Here is a 26,412-nt window from a genome sequence, read left to right on the forward strand (position 1 = left end):
GGCAGGGCAATGGAGGTCATGCATATTTATACAGTTCTTAGTGGGCGGAGCCAGCCGGCAAGGGCTACCGGCGAACCTGTAGTGCAGGTCCTACCTTACATCCCCTAATACAGTGGTTCACCACACCAATTAAGGAGCAATTTACCATGTTCAATGCACCTACCTTGCACATCTTTGGGTTGTGGGGGTGAAACCCACGCAAACACGGGGAGAATGTGGAAACTCCACACGGACAGTGACCCAGAGCCGGGATCAAACCTGGGACCTCGGCGCCGTGAGACAGCAGTGCTACCACTGAGCCACCGTGCTGCCCCCCTCCCCTCCCTTTTCTCACCTCCTAGGCCCATTGAAACCTGCTCTCCAGGCTCCAATGACCGCAGCCCCTCCTCCCACAATACCTCAGTTCACTAGCCGACTTAAGTTAGCTCGTGCAGGGCCCTCTGCTTAGGCCTTTCCGCCCCTTCCGTCCAGTCCCAGGGAAAAAAAAACAATCTATACTTCTCTTAAAGAAACATTGCTACAAAGAACAACAACAAAAATCTTTGACCTCTATAACAGCATGAAGTAAGAATATTATTCAAAGTTACATATATACATTCTCCCGCTCTTTACTTCCGTCCCAAGCCTTCTGCCTTCATAAATGCCTCCGCCGCCACCAGCGACTCAAAATAAAAGTCTCTGGAGTTGTCGGTCACCCTTAATATTGCTGGATACACCACCCCAAACCGCACTCCATTGTTGTACAATGCCGCCATCACTCGGCTGAAAGCCGCTCGTCACTTTGGCTCAATTAAATATCTATCTGAATCTTGCTCAGCTAGCTATGACTGTCATCAAATCAAATCAAAGACCCAGATCGCGACGCCTCGTTAGATCTTGTGATGCTTTCTGAGCGTTGTAAATCACGCAAGAGGCCTCTAACAAAATTTAATGGCCTTGTTGCGTCACTGAGTCGGGCGAGCCAAGGCTCTCTGATTGTGCCCTACGTTTCTGTGCTCTCCATTTGTGTATTTAATGTTCCTAATCCATGGGCCGAACATCTTTCCCTTTATCTTGTACATTCAACCAGTTTTTATATTTTCTGGTGGCCTTACCTTTTGATTAGATTAGATTTATTATTGTCACATGTATTAGTATACAGTGAAAAGTATTGTTTCTTATGCATGCTATGCAGACAACGCATACCGTACAGAGGGAAGGAAGGAGAGATTGCAGAATGTAATGTTACAGTCATAGCTAGGGTGTAGAGAAAAGATCAACTTAATACGAGGTCGGTCCGTTCAAAGGTCTGATGGCAGTAGAGAAGACGCTGTTCTTGAGTCGGTTGGTACGTGACCTCAAACTTTGGTATCTTTTTCCTGACGGAAGAAGGTGGAATAGAAAATGTCCGGGGTGCGTGGGGTCCTTAATTATGCTGGCTGCCTTTCCGAGGCAGCGCGAATTGTAGACAGAGTCAATGGTTGGGAAGCTGGTTTGCGTGATGGATTGGGCTACATTCACGACCTTTTGTAGTTTCCTGCGGTCTTGGGTGGAGCAGGATCCATACCAAGCTGTGATACAACCAGAAAGAATGCTTTCTATGGTGCATCTGTAAATGTTGGTGACAGTCGTAGCTGACATGCCAAATTTATAGAACATAGACCATTACAGCGCAGTACAGGCCCTTCGGCCCTCAATGTTGCGCCGACCTGTGAAACCACTCTAAAGCACATCGACACTATTCCCTTATTGTCCATCTGTCTATCCAATGACCATTTGAATGCCCTTAGTGTTGGCGAGTCCACTACTGTTGCAGGCAGGGCATTCCATGCCCTTACTACTCTCTGAGTAAAGAACCTACCTCTGACATCTGTCTTATATCTATCTCCCCTCAATTTAAAGCTATGTCCCCTCGTGCTAGACATCACCATCCGAGGAAAAAGGCTCTCACTGTCCACCCTATCCAATCCTCTAATCATCTTGTATGCCCCAATTAAGTCACCTCTTAATCTTCTTCGCTCTAACGAAAACAGCCTCAAGTCCCTCAGCCTTTCCTCATAAGATCTTCCCTCCATACCAGGCAACATTCTGGTAAATCTCCTCTGCACCCTTTCCAATGCTTCCACATCCTTCCTATAATGCGGCGACCAGAATTGCACGCAATACTCCAAATGCGGCCGCACCAGAGTTTTGTACAGCTGTAACATGACCTCATGGCTCCGAAACTCAATCCCTCTACCAATAAAAGCTAACACACCGTACGCCTTCTTAACAACCCTCTCAACCTGGGTGGCAACGTTCAGGGATCTATGTACATGGACACCGAGATCTCTCTGCTCATCCACACTACCAAGAATCTTACCATTAGCCCAGTACTCTGTCTTCCTGTTATTCCTTCCAAAGTGAATCACCTCACACTTCTCTACATTAAACTCCATTTGCCACCTCTCAGCCCAGCTCTGCAGCTTATCTATGTCCCTCTGTAACTTGTAACATCCTTCTGCACTGTACACAACTCCACCGACTTTAGTGTAATCTGCAAATTTACTCACCCATCCTTCTACGCCCTCCTCCAGGTCATTTATAAAAATGACAAACAGCAGTGGCCCCAAAACAGATCCTTGTGGTACACCACTAGTAACTGGACTCCAGTCTGAACATTTCCCATCAACCACCACCCTTTGTCTTCTTCCAGCTAGCCAATTTCTGATCCAAACTGCTAAATCACCCTGAATCCCATGCCTCCGTATTTTCTGCAGTAGCCTTAGTCTTCTGAGAAAGTAGAGTCGTTGGTGGGCTTGCTGAACTATATTGTTGGCATGGGGGGACCAGGACAGGTTGTTGGTAATCTGGACATCTAAAAACTTGAAGCTCTCGACCCTTTCCACTTCGTTCCCATTGATGTAGGCAGGGTCATATTCTCCACTACGCTTCCTGAAGTCAATGACAATCTCCTTTGTTTTGTTGACATTGAAGGAGAGATTATTGTCATTGCACCAGTTCACCAGATTCTCTATCTCATTCCTGTACTCTGTCTCATCAGTTTGAAATTCGACCCACTACGGTGGTGTCATCAGCAAATTTGAAAATGGAGTTGATGGGGAATTTAGCCACACAGCTCTCCCAATGATACCTGCTCTCCCTATGTTAGTTGCATCCCTCCAGTGACTGTCCCCTTCTGGCAAATGTCACCTTTCGGCAGTTGTTCTTTGGGACAAATAGCTTCAACTGGTTCATCAGAACTGCTATGTCCCTCTTCAGATACCCTGTCAACGTCCACGATCTGTTCCTCATAATTCTGTAACATGTATATGAGAAGTACCTAGTTCCTCAGCATGTTCAAAAACTCCTTTTGAATCTGCAAACTTGTAATTTGTGCCGACTAATCTTGGCAAGTGGACCCAAACAGTCTGGTTTCCATGCTGCAAAATGATTGTTTTACCATCTGTACCTATAACCGTTCCTGGACCTTTCCGCTCGTTAAATCCATTTCTGTTATAGTATGCCATGCCTCCACATTCCAATGGTCGTACATTGCTATCTGAATTCTTTATGAGATTAAAGGAATGCTCTTCTGCCTGAGTGTAGTGCATTCAAATGCTCAGAAAATGTAATCCCCTCCCAAGCTGGAGGACAGCATTCATCACTTAAGGAATTTGGGGGTTTCTCCCAAAAAGCAACTGATATGGACAGTAGCCTCTTATTCATCAGTGGTGAATTAGAACAAAGAACAAAGAAAAGTACAGCACAGGAACAGGCCCTTCAGCCCTCCAAACCTGCGCCGACCATGCTGCTCGTCTAAACTAAAATCTTCTACACTTCCTGGGTCCGTATCCCTCAATTCCCATCCTATTCATGTATTTGTCAAGGTGCCCCTTAAATGTCACTATCGTCCCTGCTTCCATCACCTCCTCCGGCAGCGAGTTCCAGGCACCCACTACCCTCTGTGTAAAAAACTTGCCTCGTACATCTCTTTGAAACCTTGCCCCGTGTACCTTAAACCTATGCCGACAATTCTTTGCTTGGATACACCATTCCAATTCTTTGCGTGGACGGCACATGCTAAAGCCAAAGTTAATTTACAATTTGGCCTATCCAGCCACAATTTTCCAAAGTATTTCATCTATCACAGCAGAATTTCTCTCACACACCCCTTTACTAAATGGGCTTTGGGTATTCATAACTATTATGCTCATGTTCTCACACATATCCCAAAATTCATTGTTAGCAAATTCCATTTTGGAAGGCTGGCCCTGATCTCACCCACCCCTTTTCAGGCCCCATGTTTTTGTGACCCCTTGAATCCCCAACCTTGGGGAAGCCCCTAGGAATGACCCCCCCCCCCCCCCCCACCCCCCTTCCGAAAGACGTGCTGTTAGGTAATTTGGACATTCAGAATTCTCCCTCTGTGTACCCGAAAAGGTGCCGGAATGTGGCGGCTAGGGGATTTTCACAGTGACTTCATTACAGTTTCAATGTAAGCCTACTAGTGACAATAATAAAGATTATTATTATTAGAGTGGCGAAATGGGTGTGATCTCCTTAGAACGGAGAGATTAAGAGGTGACCTTATCGAGGTGTTCAAAATTATGAACAATTTTGACAGGGTAAAGTTTCCACTAGTTGGGTAAATCAGTGACGAGGGGGTCACAATTTCAAGATGGTCAGCAGGAGAGTTTGGAGTGAGATAAGGAGAAACTTCTCTACCCAGAGACGTTGGGATTTGGAATGTGCTGCCTGGGAGAGTGGTGGAGGCAGATTCCATAGGAGGTTTCACAAGCGAGCTGGATATATATTTCAAAGTGATGAATATAGAGGGTTACAGAGACTAGCCAGGTTGCTCTTTTGGGAACTGGTGCAGACACGATGGACCGAATGGCCTCCCTCAGTGCTGTAAAACTCTGTGAAAGGAGTGCCTGGGGTAACCTTGAACGGTTAGGAGGGAGGTGGTCAAGGGGCAGGTGCTGCACCTTCTGCCATTGCAAGCGAAAGTGCTGGGAAGGGGATGGGAAGTTGGGTCTGACGGAGGAGAGTGTTCCAGGGATTTGATGTATTATTGTCACATGTACTGGTGAAAAGTATTGTTTCTTGCACGCTGTACAAACAATGCATACTGTACATAGGGAAGGAAGGAGAGACTACAGAATATAATGTTACAGTTATAGCAAGGTGTAGAGAAAAGATCGACTTAATACGAGGTAGGTCCATTCAAAAGTCTGATGGCAGCAGGGAAGACGCTGTTCTTGTGTCGGTTGGGACGTGACCTCAAACTTTGGTATCTTTTTCCTGACGGAAGAAGGTGGAAGAGAGTATGTCTGGGGTGTGTGGGGTCCTTAATTATGCTGGCTGCCTTTCCGAGGCAGCGGGAATTATAGATAGAGTCGATGGATTGGAGGCTGGTTTCCGTGATGGACTGGGCAACATTCACAACCTTTTGTAGTTTCCTGCAGTCTTGGGCAGAGCAGGCTCCATACCAAGCTGCGATACAACCAGAAAGAATGCTTTCTATGGTGCATCTGTAGAAGTTGGTGAGGGTCGTAGCTGACATGCCAAATTTCCTTAGTCTTCTGAGAAAGTAGTCGTTGGTGGGCTTTCTTAACTATAGTGTCGGCATGGGGGGACCAAGACAGACTGTTGGTGATCTGTACACCTAAAAACCTGAAGCTTGATCCTTTCTACTTCGTTGCCATTGATGTAGACAGGGGCATGTTCTCCACTATGTTTCCTGAAGTCGATGACAATCTCCTTTGTTTTGTTGACATTGAGGGAGAGATTATTGTCGTTGCACCAGTTCACCAGATTCTCTATCTCATTCCTGTACTCTGTCTCGTCATTGTTTGAAATCCGACCCACTACGGTGGTGTCATCAGGAAATTTGAAAATCGAGTTGGAGGGGAATTTGGCCACACAGTCATAGGTGTATAAGGAGTATAGTAGGGGGCTGAGGACGCAGCCTTCTGGGGCACCGGTGTTGAGGATGATCGTGGAGGAGGTGTTGTTGCCTATCTTTACTGATTGTGGCCTGTGGGTTAGAAAGTTCAGGATCCAGTCGCAGAGGGAGGAGCTGAGACCAAGGCCACGGAGTTTGGAGATGAGCTTCGTAGGAATGATGGTGTTGAAGGCTGAGCTGTAGTCGATAAATAGGAGTCTGACATAGGTGTCTTTGTTATCGAGGTGTTCCAGGGTAGAGTGCAGGGTCATGGAGGTGGCGTCTGCTGTGGACCTGTTGCAGCGGTAGGCGAACTGTAGTGGATCAAGGCAATCTGGGAGGCTGGAGTTGATTTGTGCCATGACTAACCTTTCGAAGCACTTCATGATGATGGATGTCAGAGCCCCTGGACGATAGTCATTAAGGCACGCTGTGTGACTTTTTTTTGGTACAGGGATTATGGTTGTCTTCTTGAAGCAGATAGGGACCTCAGATTGTTGTAAAGAGAGGTTGAGGATGTCTGCGAATACCTCCGCCAGCTGATCCGCGCAAGACTTAGTGCTCGTCCGGGTACCCCATCCAGGCCAGTGGCTTTCCGTGGGTTGACGTTCGAGAAGGCCGCTCTGACGTCTGCAGTGGTAATCTCAGATACAAGTTCATCCGCGGCTTCTGGGGTGGAGGGCTCGCACTCGCTCAAAGTGGGCATAGAAAGCGTTGAGCCGATCAGGGAGGGGTGCGTTGGAGCCTTCAGAGTGTTTCATTGACAAGACAGAATCCTCAATGACTGCAGACACCAGGCCAATCCTGGAGCATTGTTAACTTTCACAGTAATTTTATTTCAGTGTTGTTGTAAGCCTACTTGTAACAATAATAAAGATTATTATTATAAATTTATTTTGGCCCCTCTTGTCCTCCCTGCTGCACAATTATCTGTTTCTCCTGAGCTTCAGGCCTCCCGGACCTCAGCCCGACCTGAGGCGGCGCTGTCGCTGGCGACCTGGCCAAAGGGAGTCACGTGCCCTGTAACTCGGCAGCCCCGTCTCCCTGGCAACGGCGCGTGTGTGCGGGGTCGGCACCGCCCCGGGCCGCCTCAGTCCGCCCTTCTTGGCCTTTGTCCTCAGAGGGCGATGCGCGCGCGGCCTGGTTGGAGAATCAGTCCCCGCCCCCCCCCCCCCCCCCCCTCCGCGCGGCAGGAACGGGCGATGCGCGCGCGCTGCCTGGTTGCGGAGAGGGGAATCAGTCTCCGCCCCCTGAGGCGGGGACGCAGAGGGCGATGCGCGCGCGGCCTGGTTGGTATCAGTCCCCGCCCCCTGGCGCGGGGGGGGGGGACACAGCGGGCGATGCGCGCGCAGCCATCTTAGGATCAAGCCCCGCCCCTGACGGGGGGAGGCGGAGGGCGAAGCGCGCGCGGCCTGCTTGGGGCCAGGCTCCGCCCCCTGGTGGGCGATGCGCGTGGTCTGGTTGGAGGAGTGGCCCTGGCCCCGCCCCCGTGCTGTGCAGCTGCCCCGCCCCCCCCCCGGCGGGCCGGGCTCTGAGTGGCTGGGGGAACTGCCCTGCCCCCGCACTGCCGGGCTGGGAGTGGCTGGGAGAGCTTCCCCGCCACCCCTGGCGGGCCGGGCTGTGAGTGGCTGCGGAGCCGCCCCGCCCCCCTGGCCGGCCGGGCTGTGAGTGGCTGGGGGAGCTGTCAGTCATTCCCGGGCAGGAGGGGGGCGTGTTTGAGGTGGAGCAAGTTGTGGAGCCGGTGGCGGGATAAAGATGTACGGGAGGCTGCCCAGCCTGAGTCTGCCCCGGAGGGCGGACGGTGAGGTAACTTCAGTCTAATCCTCCAGTTCTGAAAATAACGCGGGCGGTGAGGCAGGCTGGAGAGTGAGGGGGATTGCTTTCCTCTCCTCAAGGTCAAACGCAAATCACAACGTTTCCCATTTAACCCCCATCCCCGCTCCTTCCGCCCAGGTTGCAGGGAAGCCAAGGCCGACCTTTGCCCAGGGCCTCCCTGCAGTGTGACTGAACTGTGTTTCCTTAGCGGTTGCTCTGATTTCCTCTCAGTCCAAAGGTGTGCAGTTTAGGTGGGGTGAACTTTTGGAGGGTTGATGCAGACTTGATGGGCTGAATGGCCTTCCCCTGCATGGGAGGAATTCTGTCTTGCAGCCCTTGGTGTTTCTGCAATACAGAGTGAATGGGATGGATTAATAATAATCTTTATTGTTACAAGTAGGTTTGTGAGAAGTTATGGTGAAAATCCCCTCTGCGCCATATTCTGGCACCTGTTCGGGTGCACTGAGGGAGAATTCAGAGTGTCCAATTCACCTAACAAGCACGTCTTTCGGGATTTGTGGGAGGAAGCCGGAGGAAACCCAAGCGGGCACGAGGGGAACGTGCAGACTCCACACAGAGTGACCCAAACCGGGAATCTAACCCGGATCCCTGGACAGCATGGTAGCATAGTGGTTAGCACAGTTGCTTCACATCTTCAGGTTCGATTCCCGGCTTGGGTCACTGTCTGCGGAGTTTGCACGTTCTCCCTGTGTGTACGTGGGTTTCCCCCGGGTGCTCCGGTTGCCTCCCACAGTCCAAAAGATGTGTGGGTTAGGTGAACTGGCCATGCTAAATTGCCCTTGGTGTCCAAAAAAGGTTAACTGGGGTTACGGGGATAGGGTGGAGGTGTGGGCATGGGTAGGGTGCTCTTTTCAAGGGCCGGTGCAGACTCGTTGGGCCAAATGGCCTCCTTCAGCACTGTAGATTCTATGACCTGTGAGGCAGCAGTGTTAACCACTGTGCCACCGTTGAAGGAAGGGCACAGGTACCTGGAGAGATTGTCATTCCCCACCTTTCATTCCATATTATATCCCCTAATTTTTAAATGTATTCCAAGGGTTTTGCCTCCCTTTCTCCATCTAGAGTTTTAAGTTGAGAATTTTGTTTTCCTCTGGCCAGTCCTGAACAAATTAACTTTGACCCTGTATGCTCCATTTTTTCTTATTTACAATTTTCAACTTAACCCAACATATAACTTGAATTAACTTCATCTGTATCTTAAATTAGCCTGTCGAAGATCAGTTTGAGTGCCTTCTTCACAGGTTAACAATTCAGTCTCCTGTCGCCAAACATCAGTGTCAAGAGTTCTTCACCACACAATCTCCATGCTCCAGTTCCCTTACTACTTTTTCTCCTCCGAGAAGGTAAAGTGGAGATTTGAATGGACGAAAGCTTGCATTTGCACAGCATATTTAATGACCTCAGGACTTCTCAAAGTCCTTTACAGCCAATCAAATAATTTACAAGTATTCAATTTGTACACTGCAACTTTTTGTTTTATAAATTTAAGTGCTCAATTCTTTCTTTTCCCCCAATTTAGGGGCAATTTAGAGTGGCCACTTACTTCTCCTACCCTGCACATCTTTGGGTTGTGGGGGTGAGACCCACGCAGACATGGCGAGAATGTGCAAACTCCACATGGACAGGGGGCCCGGATCGAACCTGGGTCCTCGGTGCCGTGAGACCGAAGTGCTAGCCACTGTGCTGCCCTGTATACTGCAATGATCAGATGACCTGCTTCACTGATGTTGATTGAGGAATACATATTGGCCAGGGCATTGGGGGTAACTCCCCACGTTATCCTTTAAAATTGAGTTGCTATAACTTTTATTGCCAGAGGGGTAGATTCATCCCTGCTTTTAATGTCTCACTTGAAAGGTGACACCTCCCCGGATGCAGCACTCCCTCAGTCCTACGCTCGAACCTCCAGAGTGTGATTCAACACGCATCCCTTCTGGTAAATGTGCTAGCCACTGAGATGAAGTCTTTTGATGTATTCAAAATGTTAATGCTTTCTTAAAATAGACATGGAGCAACTATTTCTATTTCCTATGGACTGGCCAGAGGAAATTTTTTTCTCAACTTAAAACTCTAGATGGAGAAAGGGAGGCAAATCCCTTGGAATACATTTAAAAATTAGAGAATATAATATGGAGGTGGGGATGACAAAATGGACCCGGGAGACAGGTTTCCGGTAAGAAGAATTGAGAAATGATGCAACAGTTTTTTACACAGCATTAGTTGTGACCTGGAATACACTTCCTAAAGGGCGGTGAAAGTAGATTCAATCGTGAGTTCAGAAAGGGAATTGGATATAGATTTTGAAGAGGTTAGCACTGTTGCTTCACAGCGGCAGGGACCCAGGTTTGATACAAGGCTTGGGTCACTATGTGTGAAGTCTGCATGTTCTCCCCGTGTCTGCGTGGGTTTCCTCCGGGTGCTCCGGTTTCCTCCCACAAGTCCAGAAAGACGTGCTTGTTCGGGGGATTGGACATTCTGAATTCTCCCTCCGTGTACCCGAACAGGCGCCGGAGTGTGGCGACTAGGGGATTTTCACGTTAACTTCATTGTAGTGTTAATGTAAGCCCACTTGTGGCAATAATAAAGATTATAAGATATTATTATAAGAAACGTTTTGGCAGCTGAATACGTCAGATGTGTTTTTTTTTAAAAAAGGATGATTTTTTTCCTCTTATTTTTAATCAATTTGGAGTACCCAATTGTTATTTTTTTCTAATTAAGGGGCAATTTATCCAATTTACCTATCCTGCACGTCTTTGGATTGCGGAGGTCAGACCCACACATGCAAGGGGAGAATGTGCAAACTCCACACGGACAGTGTCCCAGGACCGGGACCTCAGCGCCACAGGCAGCGGGGCTAACCGCTGCTGCGCCCCAAAACAGGATGAACTTGGTAGAATGGCCACTCCCTGTACTGTATGCAATTGAATCTTTAAATGTAGTCAAGATAGGGTCGCTAGCCATCCTACGTTGCCCTGGAGCCCTAGGAATTGACGTATAATCAATCTGGACATTGCTGTGACAAAAAGTATCAAGGTGTTATATAAACAGTTGGAAATGGAGGAGGAAGACTGAATGATTGGAGATCATGTGCTAAAGCCACTAGATATATGGTCACCCAGACTTTCAATCCAGTTCAAGGTGAACTCTGATGAAATTTGATCACTGCCTCCTTCAATATGTATTATTTTAATTATATGGTTCAACACGTTACTGTTTGTGGCCTGCTAGCTGGTTGGACTGGTTTATCATCAAACCCACTAGGTTTTCTGGATGTCTTTGTAAATTATATTGTAACATAATTTATGCAGTATGCATGTGGTATATTTTTGTTTCCTATTTGTCGGATTGTGCAATTGTTTATATTAAATTGTAGCCTCGATCGTCATCCCACTTCTAGCCAGTCCAGTTCTGTACTGAGAAACCATCGACACAGAATCCACTTTAAACATACACCCAGAGTCATGAGCTGGCGACGCAGGTTTGAATCCCGCCATGGCAAGTGGTGAAATTTTAATTCAATAAAAAAAAAAATGTCATTATAAATTTGAAGGTGACCATAGTGGGCGGCACGGTAGCACAGTGGTTAGCACAGTTGCTTCAAATCTCCAGGATCCTAGGTTCGATTCCCGGCTCGGGTCACTGTCTGTGTGGAGTCTGCATGTTCTCCCCGTGTCTGCGTGGGTTTTCTCCGGGTGCTCCGGTTTCCTCCCACAGTCCAAAGATGTGCAGGTTAGGTGGATTCGCCGCACTAAATTGCCCTTAGGTGGGGTTACTGGGCTACGGGGATGTGTGAGCTGAAGTGGGGTGCTCTTTCCAAGAGCCGGTGCAGACTCGATGGGTCGAATGGTCTCCTTCTGCACTGTAAATTCAATGATTCACTGTCGATTGCCGAAAAAACCCATCTAGTTCACTAATGTTCCTCAGGGAAGGAAATCTGTTGTCCTTACTGGTCTGACCTACATGTGACTCCAGATCCACAGCAATGTGTGGTTGATTCTCAAATTCCTTAGGGATGGGCAATAAATGCTGGCCCAGCCAGCGATGCCCACATCCCATAAACAAAAAAGTTCACCAGGGGCATCTGATTTGTTCCATGGTTAGGGGCAAGAGGGTGTGATGGCAAATGAGGCAGATATGTGGATTGAGAAGGTAGAAGTGAAAGAGCCTCGGCCATTGCAACTGTTTGATGGTTCTTGCAGTTTGTATGGGTGAGAGGGGTCTGCCGGGTGGGTGAGCGAACTGACCACAGCACCATGGTACAGGAAACTATTGAAGAGGATGTGGGGAGTAAATAGGAATGTGCTATTAGGGGGGCACAGTATCGTCACGGTGAATAAACCCAGCTCTCTCCAGCTGCGAATGAAAGCCCAGGAGGCTGGCAAGGAATCTGCAGTGGGATGGAAAGAACAGTTTGTCACAGTCCACGTCGGGATGAATGACCAGGAAAGAGGTTCTGCACTGGGATAATCGGCATCTGGAGCCGAAATTAAAAAGCAGAACCTTGCAGACAGTAATCTCTGAATTGTTACTTGAACCATGAGGAAATAGACAAAGGGTAAATAAGATTAGGGAGTTGAATGCGTGGCTCAAAGATTGATACCGGAGAAATGGGTTTTGATCCACCATTCCTGGCTGAAGTGAGAACTCTACTGTTGGGAGGGTCTTCTTCTGAACCATGCTGGGCCAGAGTTCCAATGAGTCGTATAACTTGGCTTTAAACTAAATAATGGGGTGAAGGCTCATGTGAAGGATGATTTCATGAATTACGCGATGGGGCAAGGCAAGAGAATAAGTTAGCAAGAAGCGTAACAATAATTAGAGTGTACAAACTGGGTGTGACAGCAGATACGGCCAGAGTTTGCAAAAAGACAGAACCAAAGGCTCTGAATGCCTGTAAAATTGGTAACAAAAGATGAATTGTCAGCTAAAATATAAATAAATATGCATGTCCTGACAGCCATTACAGAGATGTGACTCCACGCTGATCAATGTTGGGATCTGAATGTTCCAGTATACTTGACACTTCAGGAGGACAGGAAGGTTGGAAAAAGTGGAAGGGCTGCTTTGTTCATTAAGGATGACATTAATACAATAGAGAGATCAGTATAAAGATCAAGATGTGGGAATTAGTTTGGGTAGAGATAAGAAATAGCAAAGGGAGGAAGTCAATTATGGGAATAGTTTATGGGCTTTCTAACAGTAATCAACTCACTGGAGGAGGAGGCTCCACAAATATCCCTATCCTCAATGATGGAGGAGCCCAGCACATCACTGCAAAAGACAAGTCTGAAGCATTCGCAATAATCTTCAGCCGGAAGTGCCGAGTGGATGATCCAGCTCAGTCTCCTCTGGAGGACTCCAACATCACAGATGCCAGTCTTCAGCCAATTCGATTCACTCCACGGGATAGCAGGAAGTGGCTGAAGGCACTGGTACTGAAGACTTGTGCTCCAGAACTTGCAGTGCGCCAGCCAAGCTGTTCCAGTAAGGCTACAACACTGGCATCTAACCAGCAATGTAGAAAACTGCCCAGCAAGTCCTGTCAGTCTACTATCAATCATCAGTAAAGGCGTCATTAACAGTGCTATCAAGCGAGCACTGCTGCCTCACGGCGCCAAGGTCCCAGGTTCGATCCCGGCTCTGGGTCACTGTCCGTGTGGAGTTTGCATATTTGCGTGGGTTTCCCCCCCACAACCCAAAGATGTGCAGGCTAGGTGGACTGGCCACACTAAATTGCCCCTTAATTGGAAAAAATGAATTGGGTACTCTAAATAAATTTTTTTTTAAAACAGTGCTATCAAGCTGCACATAAATCAGCAACAACCTGCTCGCTAGTGCTCATTTGGGGTCGTGCCAGGGTCACTCAGCTCCTGGCCTCATTACAAGCATTAATTTTTTTTTAAGAGTAGTATTTTTCTTTTCCAATTAAGGGGCAATTTAATGTGGTCAGTCCACCTAATCAGCACATCTTTGGGTTGTGGGGGTGAAACCCACGCTGACATGGGGAGAATGTGCAAACTCCACACGGACAGTGACCCAAGGCTGGGATTCGAACCCGGGTCCTCAGCGCCGTGGTCCCAGTGCTAACCACTGCGCCACATGCCGCCCCTCATTACAGCCTTAGTTCAAACATCGGTAAACAAGCAAATGAGTTCTACCCAGCACAAAGGAATATGGTTGTGGTGGTTCAAGATCAGTCATATCAGCTCTAGGGCAACATTGTCGGAGTTCTTCAGGGTAGCCTCTTGGGTCCATCCATCTTCTGCTGCTTCATCCATGACCTTCCTTCCATCATAAGGTCAAAAGTGGGGATGTCCGCCGATGTGTTGTTCAACACCATTCACGGCTCCTCAGATAATTAAACAGTCCACATGCAAATGCAGCAAGACCTGGACAATATCCAGGCTTGGGCTGACAATGGCAAGTAACATTTGCACCTCACAAGTGCCAGGCAATGGCCATCTCCTACAAGAGAGGTTTGAACCATCACCCCTTGACATTCAATGCCACCGCTGAATCCCACACTAACAACATCCTGGGGGTTACCATTGACCAGAAACTGAACGGGACTAGCCATATAAATAGGGTGGCTCCACACGGACAAAGGGTCCAAATCTTGTGAGTAACCCACCTTCTGACCCCCAAAGCCTGTCCATCATCTACAAGGCACAAGTGAATTTAATGGAATAATCTCTACTTGCCTGGATGAGTGCTACTTCAGCAGCACTCAAGAAGCTTGACACCATCCAGGATAAAGCACCCCTTCCACAAACCACTCCTTCCACAAACAATCACTCCCTCCACCACCGAGACACAGTAGCAGCCACGTGTACCATCCACAAGATGCTCTGCAGGAAATTCCTTAGGCAGCACCTTCCAAACCCACCTCTACCATCTAAAAGGACAAGTGCAGGAAACACCACCATCTGGGGGTTCCAATCCAAGTCACTCGCCAACCAACTTGGAAATATATCGCTGTTCCTTCGCGGCCGCTGGGTCAAAATCCTGGAATTCCTTCCCCAACACCACTGAGTGTACCTACACCTCGGGGACTGCAGCACTGTAAGTAGGCAGCTCAGCACCACCTTCTCAAGGGCAATGAGGGATTAAATATTGGCCAGCCACCGATTTCCACATCCTCAATTTTAAAAGCACATTGTGGACGAGCTATACAGGAAGAAATCATTTTGGCTTGTAAGAAAGGCACTGCAATATCAAATGTACCTTAAAATCACCTGTAGATTGGATGGATCAGATTGGCGATGATAACATGGAAGAAGAGCTCATAGAGTGGCTCGCACAGTGGTTAGCACTGTGGCTTCACAGCTCCAGGGTCCCAGGTTCAATTCCCGATTGGGTCACTGTCTGTGCGGAGTCTGCACGTTCTCCCCGTGTCTGTGTGGGTTTCCTCCGGGTGCTCCTGTTTCCTCCTGAAGTCCAAAAGACGTGCAGGTTAGGTGAATTGGACATGCTAAATTGCCCTTAGTGTCCAAAAAAGGTTAGATGAGGTTACGGGTATAGAGTGGAGGACTGGCTTAAGTAGGGTGCTCGTTCCAAGGGCCGGTGCAGACTCGATGGGCTGAATGGCCTCCTTCTGCACTGTAAATTCTATGATTGTTTTCATGATAGTTTGTGAGAGCATCATGTTTTAAAGCTGACCAACAAGCAGGCTATTCTGGACCTTGTAGTCTGCAATGATGCAGGATTAATTAAAGACCTCGTGACAAAGGAACCTATGGGAAACAGTGACGATAATCCGTTTGAGGGAGAGAAGAGTGGGTGTAAGACTAGTGTTTTAAACTTAAACGGCAATTACAAGGGGCATGAAGAGGGAGCTGGTTAAAGTGAATTGGGAAATTAGATTAAGGGATACGTGTGTAGCAATGGAGTGGAGGACCTTTTTTTAAAGAGATAGCTGAGTACTATGAACTAATACACATTCCAGTGAGAAAGAAATACTCTCGGAGATGAATGCACCTTCTGTGGCTAGCTAATGAAGTTAAAGATGGCTTCAAATTGAAAGAAAAAGCAGGTTGTTCTGAAAAAATTAGTGACAGGGCAGAAGATTGGACAGAGTTGGAAAACCCCACAAAGAATGACGAACAAATATGAGGAGGGAAAGTTAGTGAATGAGAGAAAGCTAACTAGAAATGCAAGAACAGAGTAAGAGTTTCTACATGTATTTGCAAAAGAAAAGAGGATCTGAAGTCAATGCTGGTCCTCTCGAGAGTGGGTCTGGGGAGTTGATGATGGGAAATAAGGAAATGGCGGAAGTGTTTAACAGACATTTTTGTGTCTGTCTTCACAAAGCCACAAATAACATCCTGGACAAAGGGAGGAACTTCAAACAATTACAGTCATCAAGAAAGAGCATTGAGGAAAGCTATTAGAACTAAAAGCTGACAAGTCACCAGGACCTGATGAACGTCACCCTGGGGCCTTCGAAGAAGTGCGCCTGAGGCAGTAGAAGTATTGGCTGGTTCTTTTCCAAAATTCACTAGATTCTGGAATTCCCATACATTGAAATTCTGTGTTCAAGAAAGGAGGGAGACAGTAAGCAGAAAACTATGAGCAGATTAGCCTAACATGTGTTGCAGGGAAAATGCTAGAATCATTATTTAGGGGTTTATAGCCAGGGCACTTAGAAAATCTCAATGCAATCAGGCAAAAAGGGAAATGGTGTTTGACTAATCTATTAGTTATTTGAGGAATTAACATGGATAAAGGAGAACCTGTAGATGTGGTCTACTTGGATTTTCGAAATGTTGTTTAATAAACTGATATGTCAATGGTTACGATACAAAATAAGACTCGAGTAGGGGGCAAGATGTTATCATGGATAGAGGATTAAGAGGATCGTGAGCAAGAAGCGGAGAATATAAATAAATGAGTAATTTCTCGGTTTGCAAGCTGTAATTAGTGGAGTGGCACCAGGATCAGTGCCCGAGCCTCAAACATTTACAATCTATATCAATGAGTTGGATGAAGGGACTGAATGTATGGTTGCTAAATTTGCTGATGACACAAAGATATTTAGTAAAGTAAATGAGGCAGAGATAGTCTACAAAGGGATTTCGATCAGTTCGATGAGTGGGTAAAAGATTGGCAGGTGGGAGTATTATAGGAAAATGTACATATAAACACACACATTAGGAACAGAAGTAGGCCAGTCGACCCCTCGAGTCTGCTCCGCCATTTGATAAGATCATGGCTTATCTGACTTTGGCCTCAATTCCACTTTACTGTCTCTCCTATCTACTCCCTACACCTTGTGGCTCCCTTGAAAAAGAATCTAACTAACTCGCCCTTAAATATTCAGCGATCCTGTCTCCATTGTTCTCGTATGTGTATGTTGCCAAATCATCAGGACAAGCGCAAGAATGTCAAATTTCAATCGTGAGTCTAATTGACAACCAATCAGCATCCCTTTTTCCCAAGAATATTTGTGATCCTTTGAAATTTGTCATTCTTACATTACTGTTGAGTGGCAAGGTGAATATCCTCTTCCATTATTGCACTGATTTTATGCTCAACTAATAACACCACCCGACCTACTTTCCCTTTTTGCTCGCCCTTCCAAAATATTGAATGCTCCGATCCCAGACTTGTTCACCCTGCAGTCATGTCTCCGTAATTGCAATCTGATCATGAAAATGAAATGAAAATGAAAATCGCTTATTGTCGCAAGTAGGCTTCAAATGAAGTTACTGTGGAAAGCCCCTAGTCGCCACATTCCGGCGCCTGTTCAGGGAGGCTGGTACGGGAATTGAACCGTGCTGCTGGCCTGCCTTGGCCTGCTTTGAAAGCCAGCGATTTAGCCCGGTGCTAAACCAGCCTCCTTTTAAACTAGCCCCCGTGCCCACCAATTTAAGCTGTTAATTCATGTACCTTATTGTGAATGCTCTGTGCGTTCAGACAGTGCCTTTAGATTGTCTTTTAAAATTTTCCCACATGGGTTTTTGTACTGTTGCCCGATTTGTTGCTGCCCCTTTCCTCTGCTCTCCGCTTTTGCTTTCTACTTCTCGGTCTTTCATTTCGAGCTTTGTTTCATTCTCTTGTGTCTCCCGGCTCAGTTTTCCATCCCCCTGCCACTCTGATTTAAACCCCCCCCCCCAACAATATGTCTCTCTTTCAGCAAGGTTCAAGGGTACAAATGACATGATTGGAGAGGAGGAATGGGTCGAGGATGGTTGTGAACATTAGAAGAAAAAATATGCCCCAATATGATATGATTCTGATGTTGCTGTGTTTTTGTTCCACTGTTTTCCGGCAGGTTATTTTGCCCCCTGTGGCTCCAGATGACGTACTTCACAACAGTGGTCTTATCCAGCAGCTGGCGGTGGCTGCAAAAGATGCCGCTCTTCTACGTGGAGTTCTCATGAGGACGAAAGAAGATCCATCCAGCACTGAGGTTAGTTCCTTTGAGCATCCTTTCTTGAACGCATTTAGTTCTCCTAACATTGCACTTTTCCTTCTTTGCCAGACACCCGACCGTCAAATCTCAAATTTAAATGTTTTATTTGTCTCGGTGGCTTGCTGTCCTCCCAATGTCTCTGACCTCCCGATGTGCTCTCAAGAAGTAACCTGCATTTATACAGCGCCGTTCACCAGCCCAATACGTTCCAAAGCATTTTGCAGCCAATGACTTTTGTTTTGAAACCGTAACGATTGTAATGTAAGAGGTGAGGAAGCCGGTGTGTGCATGGCAATGCGACATGGGCCAGATAGGGGCAGCACAGTAGCATTGTGGATAGCACAATTGCTTCACAGCTCCAGGGTCCCAGGTTCGATTCCAGCTTGGGTCACTGTCTGTGCAGAGTCTGCACATCCTCCCTGTGTCTGCGTGGGTTTCCTCCGGGTGCTCCGGTTTCCTCCCACAGTCCAAAGATGTGCAGGTTAGGTGGATTGGCCATGATAAATTGCCCATAGTGTCCAAAATTGCCCTTAGTGTTGGGTGGGGTTGCTGGGTTATGGGGATAGAGTGGAGGTGTTGACCTTGGGTAGGGTGCTCTTTCCAAGAGCCGGTGCAGACTCGATGGGCCAAATGTCCTCCTTCTGCACTGTAAATTCTATGATAATCTATGACCCAATCACCAAATTTAGTGATATTGGTGATTGAGTGCCTTGGATGCTGGTATTATTTAGCTTAGTAAAGATTGGTTCAAACTATCCTTCACAAACTAATTTTTTTGGAGTTGAACAAGGTAGCAGGTCATGGGGCCGAAAGGCGAACGATTGTAATTGAGCCCATCTTTGTTCAGTCTTACATTTATTTACAGAGTTAAACAGTACAAGCGTACACCTCCTAACTTAATCAAACCACTGTGTCAATAAGTGTCTGTTTTTATAAGTGCGCAAATGAAATGCTAGTTGTTGCCTGCCATGAGCCGAAAAATAGAGCGGCCATTAAAGAGAACGTCCCTGCTCTCCTATGAATTGGAGCAGTTGCCGTCTGAGAGGGCCGATGGGACCTCAATTCAGGGTCTCATCTGCAAAGCGACAAATTTGAAAGTATAGCACCCCACAATAATGCAATGGAAATGCCCTGGATTTTGTGCTAAGAAGTGGGGAATTGAACCCACACCTAATTGTCTTCTTGCTGACCCTTTTTATTCTCTTTTAACACCTTTTGGGGAAAAAATTACTATTTTTCAGAGGGTTTCTGACACAACTGCAGCTGTTTCTACGAGAGTCAGATCAGATTAACCGAGTGAGCGATGCAATTCAGTTTCACTGCGAATGGAAGTCCGGCCACTCAGCACTCCATGGGTTTGGCATTCGGTGCTTTTCTCAGCTCCAGTGCCGCTCCCCGCTTCATTTGTAACTCCTTTGTCCAACCCATTTACTGTACAGCCGCAGAGCAATTCTCAGTTCCCCAAATGCACAGGTGAAACTGCTGGATACAATAAAAGCTGGGCCGAATCATTTTTATTAAAGTGCAGGCATTGGCCACAAAACTTGTGTGCATAATATAAAGCCACAAGCCATTGTTGGTCTTTTCTTCATCTAAACCACAGTGTGTGTTTAACCTGTATATATGTGGACAAATGATCATACAAGTTGTTTGGCACAACAATAGTGCATTTAACATACACTAGATTATTTACTTAATCACAAGATCATGCACATTGGACTTTTGTCATGTAAGAGTACCTTTAAGAAATGGGTGTTTATAAATGGGTGTGTATATAAATATCTGTAGTGAGAGTACCTGAGTACCTGTAAGAAATGGATGTTTATTACTGCAGTGATGTCAGAGAATGGGTGGAGCTGGGCTGTCTGTCAGCTTTTTACTTTCTTTTTAGGCTGTTTGCTGCAGGGTGTGTTTTAGTTTAGTTTTCAGAGCTGGATAGCTGCAGTCACAGCCAGAAGGTGTATGAGTCTCTAATCTAAAAACTGTATATCGATCCTTTGGTGATTTAAAACTAATAACTGCTCTCAGTAGTGACTTTAACCTGATGTGCTTCTGTTAAAGGTTTTGTTTTTAAGTCTTATGGATGTTAAAAGGAAAGCTTAAAGGATTACTTAGTGTTGTATTCTTTGGGGGTTATATTTGAATTAATGGTTGCTAAGATGTTCATTGTATGTTTTAAAAAGGTCAACTTGAGTTCATAGAATAAACATTGTTTTGCTTTAAAAAATACTTTTCCATTTCTGCTGTACCACACCTGTAGAGTGGGCCGTGAGCTCCGCATACCACAATCTATTAAAAGTTGTGGGTCAGGTGAACTCCATGATACACTTTGGGGTTCTCTAAACCCTGGCCCATAACACTTTGAACGAATACACTTAAACAACCTTAACTTAACTTCCAGGTGACCGGCAAATGCAGAGCAGATATGGCCTTAGCTGGTTTCTGGTATTCTGGCAACACTGAAGTTCTGTAGGTGGTCCGTGTCTGTTCTACCCTCTGTGGATGGCGTGGGCTCTGCTTGGCTGGTGGATTCACCGTTGTTGGTGGCTGTCGAAGCCGCAGTCTAGAGAGCTTCAGAGGTTGTGCTGCGCTTTTTAACCGGCTTAGATTTTCTTGCCCCTTTGGTGGGCGGTTTCTGGGTCGATGTCAATCAATTGATCAGGGCACCATCACCTTGATCAATCAAGTCCAATCAGGGGCTGCCACGTCGATTTTGGGGTGGGCACTCAGTGGCCTTGCCTGGAAGTGTTCAGAGCAGGGATTTGGGTGCTGCTGTGTCTGGTAGATGATGTGATTGAGAGGATAATTCTATTGTTCCTGGGAAGACCTTTAATGGCCTTTTTCCTGTGTTAGTTTCTGCATAATCTGAGCTGTAGTTTGTATATTTGCAGGCTGTGTGTGTTCAAGCTTGGCCAGATTTCCCAGCGTTCTTTTCGGGAGGCCATTTTAGATGGCCACACCATGTTTGAGAAGCTGCCTGACTCAAATTCCATTTCCTGCTTACTTAAATCTGCTTTGATCCATTAAAACAAAAAGACACCACACGTTCCAGTTCAAATATTTCACTTCAGTTTAAACTGCTCACAATTTACTGTGGGCACCGCACCACTCTTGTCACGATCTTCGATCATTTGTACACCCGTACACAGTTACTGCTTCCATCTTTTGTATTTTTAAAATATTTATTCACCTGATGTGGGGATCGCCGGCATTACCAGCATTCATTGCCCTTGGGAAGTTGTATTGAGTCACAACCTCGAACGGTTGCGGTCCGTGTGGTATAGGTAAACTCACAATACTGTCGGGGATTGTTCCAGTACTGTTGTTCCAGTATTTTGACTCAGTGGCAATGAAGAAATTATGATATATTTCTACAGAATCATATAGAATTTACAGTACCAGTCTAAGTCAGGATGGTGTGTGTGGCTTGGAGGCGATCTTGCAGGCGGTGGTGTTCCCATGTGTCTGCTGCCCTTGCCCTTCTCGGTGGTAGAGGTTTCGGGTTCGGAAGGTGCTGTCGGAGGAGTCTTTGTGAGTTCCTGCCGTTGCATCCTGTGGATGGTCACCGTCAGCATCCCTCGATTTGAAGATGACATCTTCTCATGTAGTGACCTTTTGCATTGGATCTTCAACTGACTGAACAAGCTGATTCTTGACCAACGTATATTGGAGCACACTGGGCAGGTTGTCCCATGAGGTAATGGAATTTGAAATTTATGATGTAGCTTAATAAATAAGTTGCTGTTGCCCTGAACTATTGGAAGCAAGCTGGTTCAGTCATAAATGCCAATTCTAGGGACCTGCAGTTTCTTTAAAGTGTTTTCTTTGTCCTCCCTTGGAACATTTGGGAGAACAGGGCCTGAGGTGGACGGTTTTTGGCCGTCTGGACACAGTGCCCAGTCTAGGGCGTTCATGCCTGAATGCTTGTGGAGATGGCTTCAAGGTGGACACTATCGTTTGGTGGACGGTCCTCCAATTCAATTCGGTGGATGTGGCAAGAGCATCGCTGATGGACTGTCCTTTGCACTGTTGTCCGCCACTAAGACGCAGCTCGGGCCTCAGTGCAGTACAGGAGCGTGGCAGTGACAACATTTCTGTACGCAGGACGTTTGTTGACTTCCGGAGGTTTTAGTTGCCAAAGGCTTGCCCTCGTAGTTTACAGAAGGCTGAGTTGGTGCTGCTGATGTGGTGTTGGTTCTCCCTGTTGATGGTGGCCTTTTGAGAAACGGGGCTGATCAGCACATTTCCAGAGTGTCGCCGTCAGCATATTTGGCTGAACAGGTGTCGTTAGAGTTTTGTTTTGGCAACATTTAAGGACAGGCCAATTTTCTTGAATGCGGAATTGAAGGAGTCAAGTGATTTGCAAATCTGGTGCAGAGTGGGCAACGATGCTACAGTCAACAATGGGCTGTAGACAATGTACAATCTTTGATGATAGCTAATCACGGGTAAGGGTTTTCCAACCAGATGGTATTTAGCTCTGGTACGTTGAATCGCCACTGTCAGGTAAATTGCAAATCGTATTGGGGCTATCACATTGCCTTGCGTAACACGGGTCTGGATTTTAAAGGCTGTTTCAGATCACACGCTTTTTCTAGTTGCAGTTTCTGAGGCATCCAAATCATTGGAGCACAATCCAGAGAGCCCCGCAAATTACTGAGTCAAATGCTTTGGTCAGGTCCGTGAATGCAATGAAAAGATCCTGGCGGTGTTCTCAGTGTTTTTCTTGGATTTGTCTGGCGGCCGTAGAGCATTTTGGAGGCTGCTCTGGATGCTCTAAAACCGTACTATGTCTTTTGGAGGATTTCCCCAGCCAGGGGAAGTAAACTATTCAGGATGTGAGTATGATTTTCTCTGCTATGGGCAAAAAGGAAATACCTCGATAGTATCCACAGTGCGATTTAACTCCCTTCTTGAAGACAGTTACAATTGTCTCCCGAATTGACCTCGCCCAGTAAAGAGCAGGGGAGGGGGCAGGGCAGGTAATTTTTTTGTATTCCTCTTTTTAAAAAAAAACCATACGATTAATTCATGTGTGGAGTCTCGATGTGAGCAAAGGCCCATCGACTTTGAAGACCTCCGCTGGACTAACCTCAGGGCTGCAGACTTAGTTTGCTTGTTGCAGCTTTCCCTGGCAGTTCACTGGTGGATTGTACCGGGATACTGTCAGACAGCTTGGAGAGTTATACACTGTCACTGTAGATTCATGGACTGAGGAGTTGGAAATGTTCTTTTCAGTGTTGACAGATGGCATTGACATCTTTTAAGAAGAGGAAGAAACACCACTCTGGGAGCGAAAGGGATTTTGTCTATTTGACCTTGGTCTATATATATGTCGTGACTTCATAAAAGCTTTGTGTGTTATGGTAAACAGCATGTTGTTCGATCTCCCGAGCTTTCTCTTCCCACCTTTTATCTTCCAGATTTGCCTTTGGGCATCAGTCACGAGCTGTCGGAATGCGACCTTCTTGAGTTACAACCTTGGGTTGCCCTGCCAGACAATGAAGGTTGCTTGTTTTTGTTCCAGGAGGCCACATATTTGAGCGTCACTTTTGTTGAACCAGTCCTGGTGACAACGGTGCTTGAACCGAATGGTCGGGATACAGGCATCTGCTGCAGCTGACTGTATTTGATCCCACTGTTCTGGAAGTGAGTTGGACGTGGGAAAATTTTCCTGTTTGGCTGTGAACTGTGTTTAGAATTCCTCTCGTCGGGCTGCTTCAGGGCTGAGATATTAGTCTTTCTCTTTATCCTTCGGACCTTGCGAGGTCATGGCTTCAGATGCTGGTTCTTCAATGATTGGACAAGTTAATGATCTGTCCATCAGGCATCTGTTCCCCGCATTGATCGAGTGATGCAGAGATCAGTTAAATCTTTAAGCTGAATGTTATGCACCGATTGTGGCAGTAGTGATGTTAAGTAATGGGTTAAGAGACATTGCAATTAGTTGTCTCATTTATGTTAAGTATCCATTAATTGACACTGATATGTAAAGGGGCTTCAGGTGGCCTCTGTCAGGTGGTGTGTTTTAAGAGTTTTGAGCAGAGGCTGTAGAAGTGAAATAAATGGTGTTTGGTGAAAAGGAACAAGGACTTTAGACTCTTCATTTCACAGCAACTAAAACGTATAACAAGTGAATGTTTAAAATAGTGCATGGGCCAATCAAGCATCTTGCCTTGTGCTGAATGGAAGTTTGTCCTTCATTGCTAGAGGGAAGGAGTTTAAGACTAGGGAGGTTATGCTGCAATTGTATAAGGTGTTAGTGAGGCCACACTTGGAGTATTGTGTTCAGTTTTGGGCTCCTTACCTGAGAAAGGACATACTGGCGCTGGAGGGTGTGCAGAGGAGATTCACTAGGTTAATCCCAGAGCTGAGAGGGGTGGATTATGTGGAGAGGTTGAGTAGACTGGGACTGTACTCGTTGGAATTTAGAAGGATGAGGGGGGATCTTTTCGAAACATATAAAATTATGAAGGGAATAGATAGGATAGATGCGGGCAGGTTGTTTCCACTGGCGGGTGAAAGCAGAACTAGGGGGCATAGCCTCAAAATAAGGGGAAGTAGATTTAGGACCGAGTTTAGGAGGAACTTCTTCACCCAAAGGGTTGTGAATCTATGGAATTCCTTGCCCAGTGAAGCAGTAGAGGCTCCTTCATTAAATGTTTTTAAGATAAAGATAGATAGTTTTTTGAAGAATAAAGGGATTAAGGGTTATGGTGTTCGGACCAGAAAGTGGAGCTGAGTCCACAAAAGATCAGCCATGATTTCATTGAATGGCGGAGCAGGCTTGAGGGGCCAGGTGGCCTACTCCTGCTCCTAGTTCTTATGAATGGTGTCGAGCTTCTTGAGTTTGTTGGAGCTGCACTCATCCAGGAAAGGGGGAGTATCACATTCCTGACTTTTGCCTTGTGGAATGGTGGACAGGCTTTAGAGAGTCACAAGGCACATTACTCATTGCTGCATTCCCTGCCTCTGACCTGCTCTTGTAGCCACAGTATTTATATGGTTGGTCCAGTTCAGTTTCTGGTTAATGGTACCCTGCAGGATGTTCAGAATGATTCAGCAATAGTAAAGCCATTGAACATCAAGTTAAAGATGAGCATTGCCTGGCACTTATCAGTCCAAGTCTGAATGTTGTCCAGGTCTTGCTGCATATGGACACTGACTGCTTCTGTCTCTGGGATTGAACAATGTACAACAGGAACGAAGGTCCCTAGTTTTGAGCTTATGATGGAGGGAAGGTCAGTGATGAAACTGCTGAGGTTGTTGGATCTGCAGGTTGTGGGGATTGGGGGAATCACCCTCTTATAGTTATTTATGGTCGACCTTAAGTTCTTGCTAGGTTACAGTTGCTGGAGTTCATACAGTGACAAATGTGGTCAGAGCCGCACCTCATTGTATTTTTGACCAATGCTAATATTTGGACTTCCATCAGTATCATAGAATTTACAGTATAGAAGAAGGCCATTCGGCAGATCGAGTCTGCACCAGTCGCTTGGAAAGAGCACCCTACTTAAGCCCACACCCCCACCCTATCCCCATAATCCAGTAAACCCACCTGATCTTTTGTTTTGGACACTTGAGGGCAATTTACCGTGGCCAATCCACCTAACCTACACATCTTTGGACTGTGGGTGGAAACCGGAGCACCCGGAGGAAACCCACGCAGACATGGGGAGAACGTGCAGCCCACATAGACAGTGACCCAAGCCAGGAATCGAACCTGGACCCTGGAGCTGTGAAGCAACTGTGCTACCGCGCCGTCAGTAAGTGCAGGATAAAGATTAGCGGTGGTAAGACGGATGCCTTCCTGTTTGAGACCAGCCAACTTACACTCATCTGCTCAGCTGAGCTACTCACTTTGAGTGGCTGAGAGAACCATGACTTCTCTTACCGGTAGTCCACTTGATGAACACACAGAACATATCCATTATTATTTGCCTCTTCCCAGCCACGTAGGCTATTGCAATGTTCCCATGGCAGAGATTCCTTGATCAGTATGCCAGCCAGCCTTTGGTTGATTGGTAACATTCTTAACTGAGTCCAAAAGTGTTCAAAGTCATGGGTATCGTTCCCATCGCAGAAGTGTAAAAAAGCTATCAAGGTGCTTGGAGATGGGACAAACGTCAGACTAGACCTGTAAGATTATAATTGATAAAAGCAGAACAATCTGGGTCTTTTTTTCCTCTTGCAAAGAGAAGGTTGAGTGGTGACCAATAGAGATGTTTTGATATGGTAGACACGTGTTCCC

General features: G+C 46.6%; 1 protein-coding gene across 1 annotated transcript in view; it reads left to right on the top strand.

Moving 5' to 3' along the window:
• The first annotated feature begins 7,581 nt into the window (after window positions 1–7,581).
• The window catches only part of LOC140428582 (glutathione synthetase-like), a 60,564-nt gene continuing 41,733 nt past the window's right edge, over window positions 7,582–26,412 (top strand). Inside the window, exons 1-2 of the mRNA XM_072515220.1 lie at window positions 7,582–7,714; window positions 18,021–18,158. Coding sequence (XP_072371321.1) covers window positions 7,664–7,714; window positions 18,021–18,158 — 189 coding nt within the window. The 5' untranslated portion in view covers window positions 7,582–7,663. The remainder of the gene's footprint in view (window positions 7,715–18,020; window positions 18,159–26,412) is intronic.

This window comes from Scyliorhinus torazame, chromosome 8, assembly GCF_047496885.1.
Source record: "Scyliorhinus torazame isolate Kashiwa2021f chromosome 8, sScyTor2.1, whole genome shotgun sequence".
NCBI classification, from domain to species: Eukaryota; Metazoa; Chordata; class Chondrichthyes; order Carcharhiniformes; family Scyliorhinidae; genus Scyliorhinus; species Scyliorhinus torazame.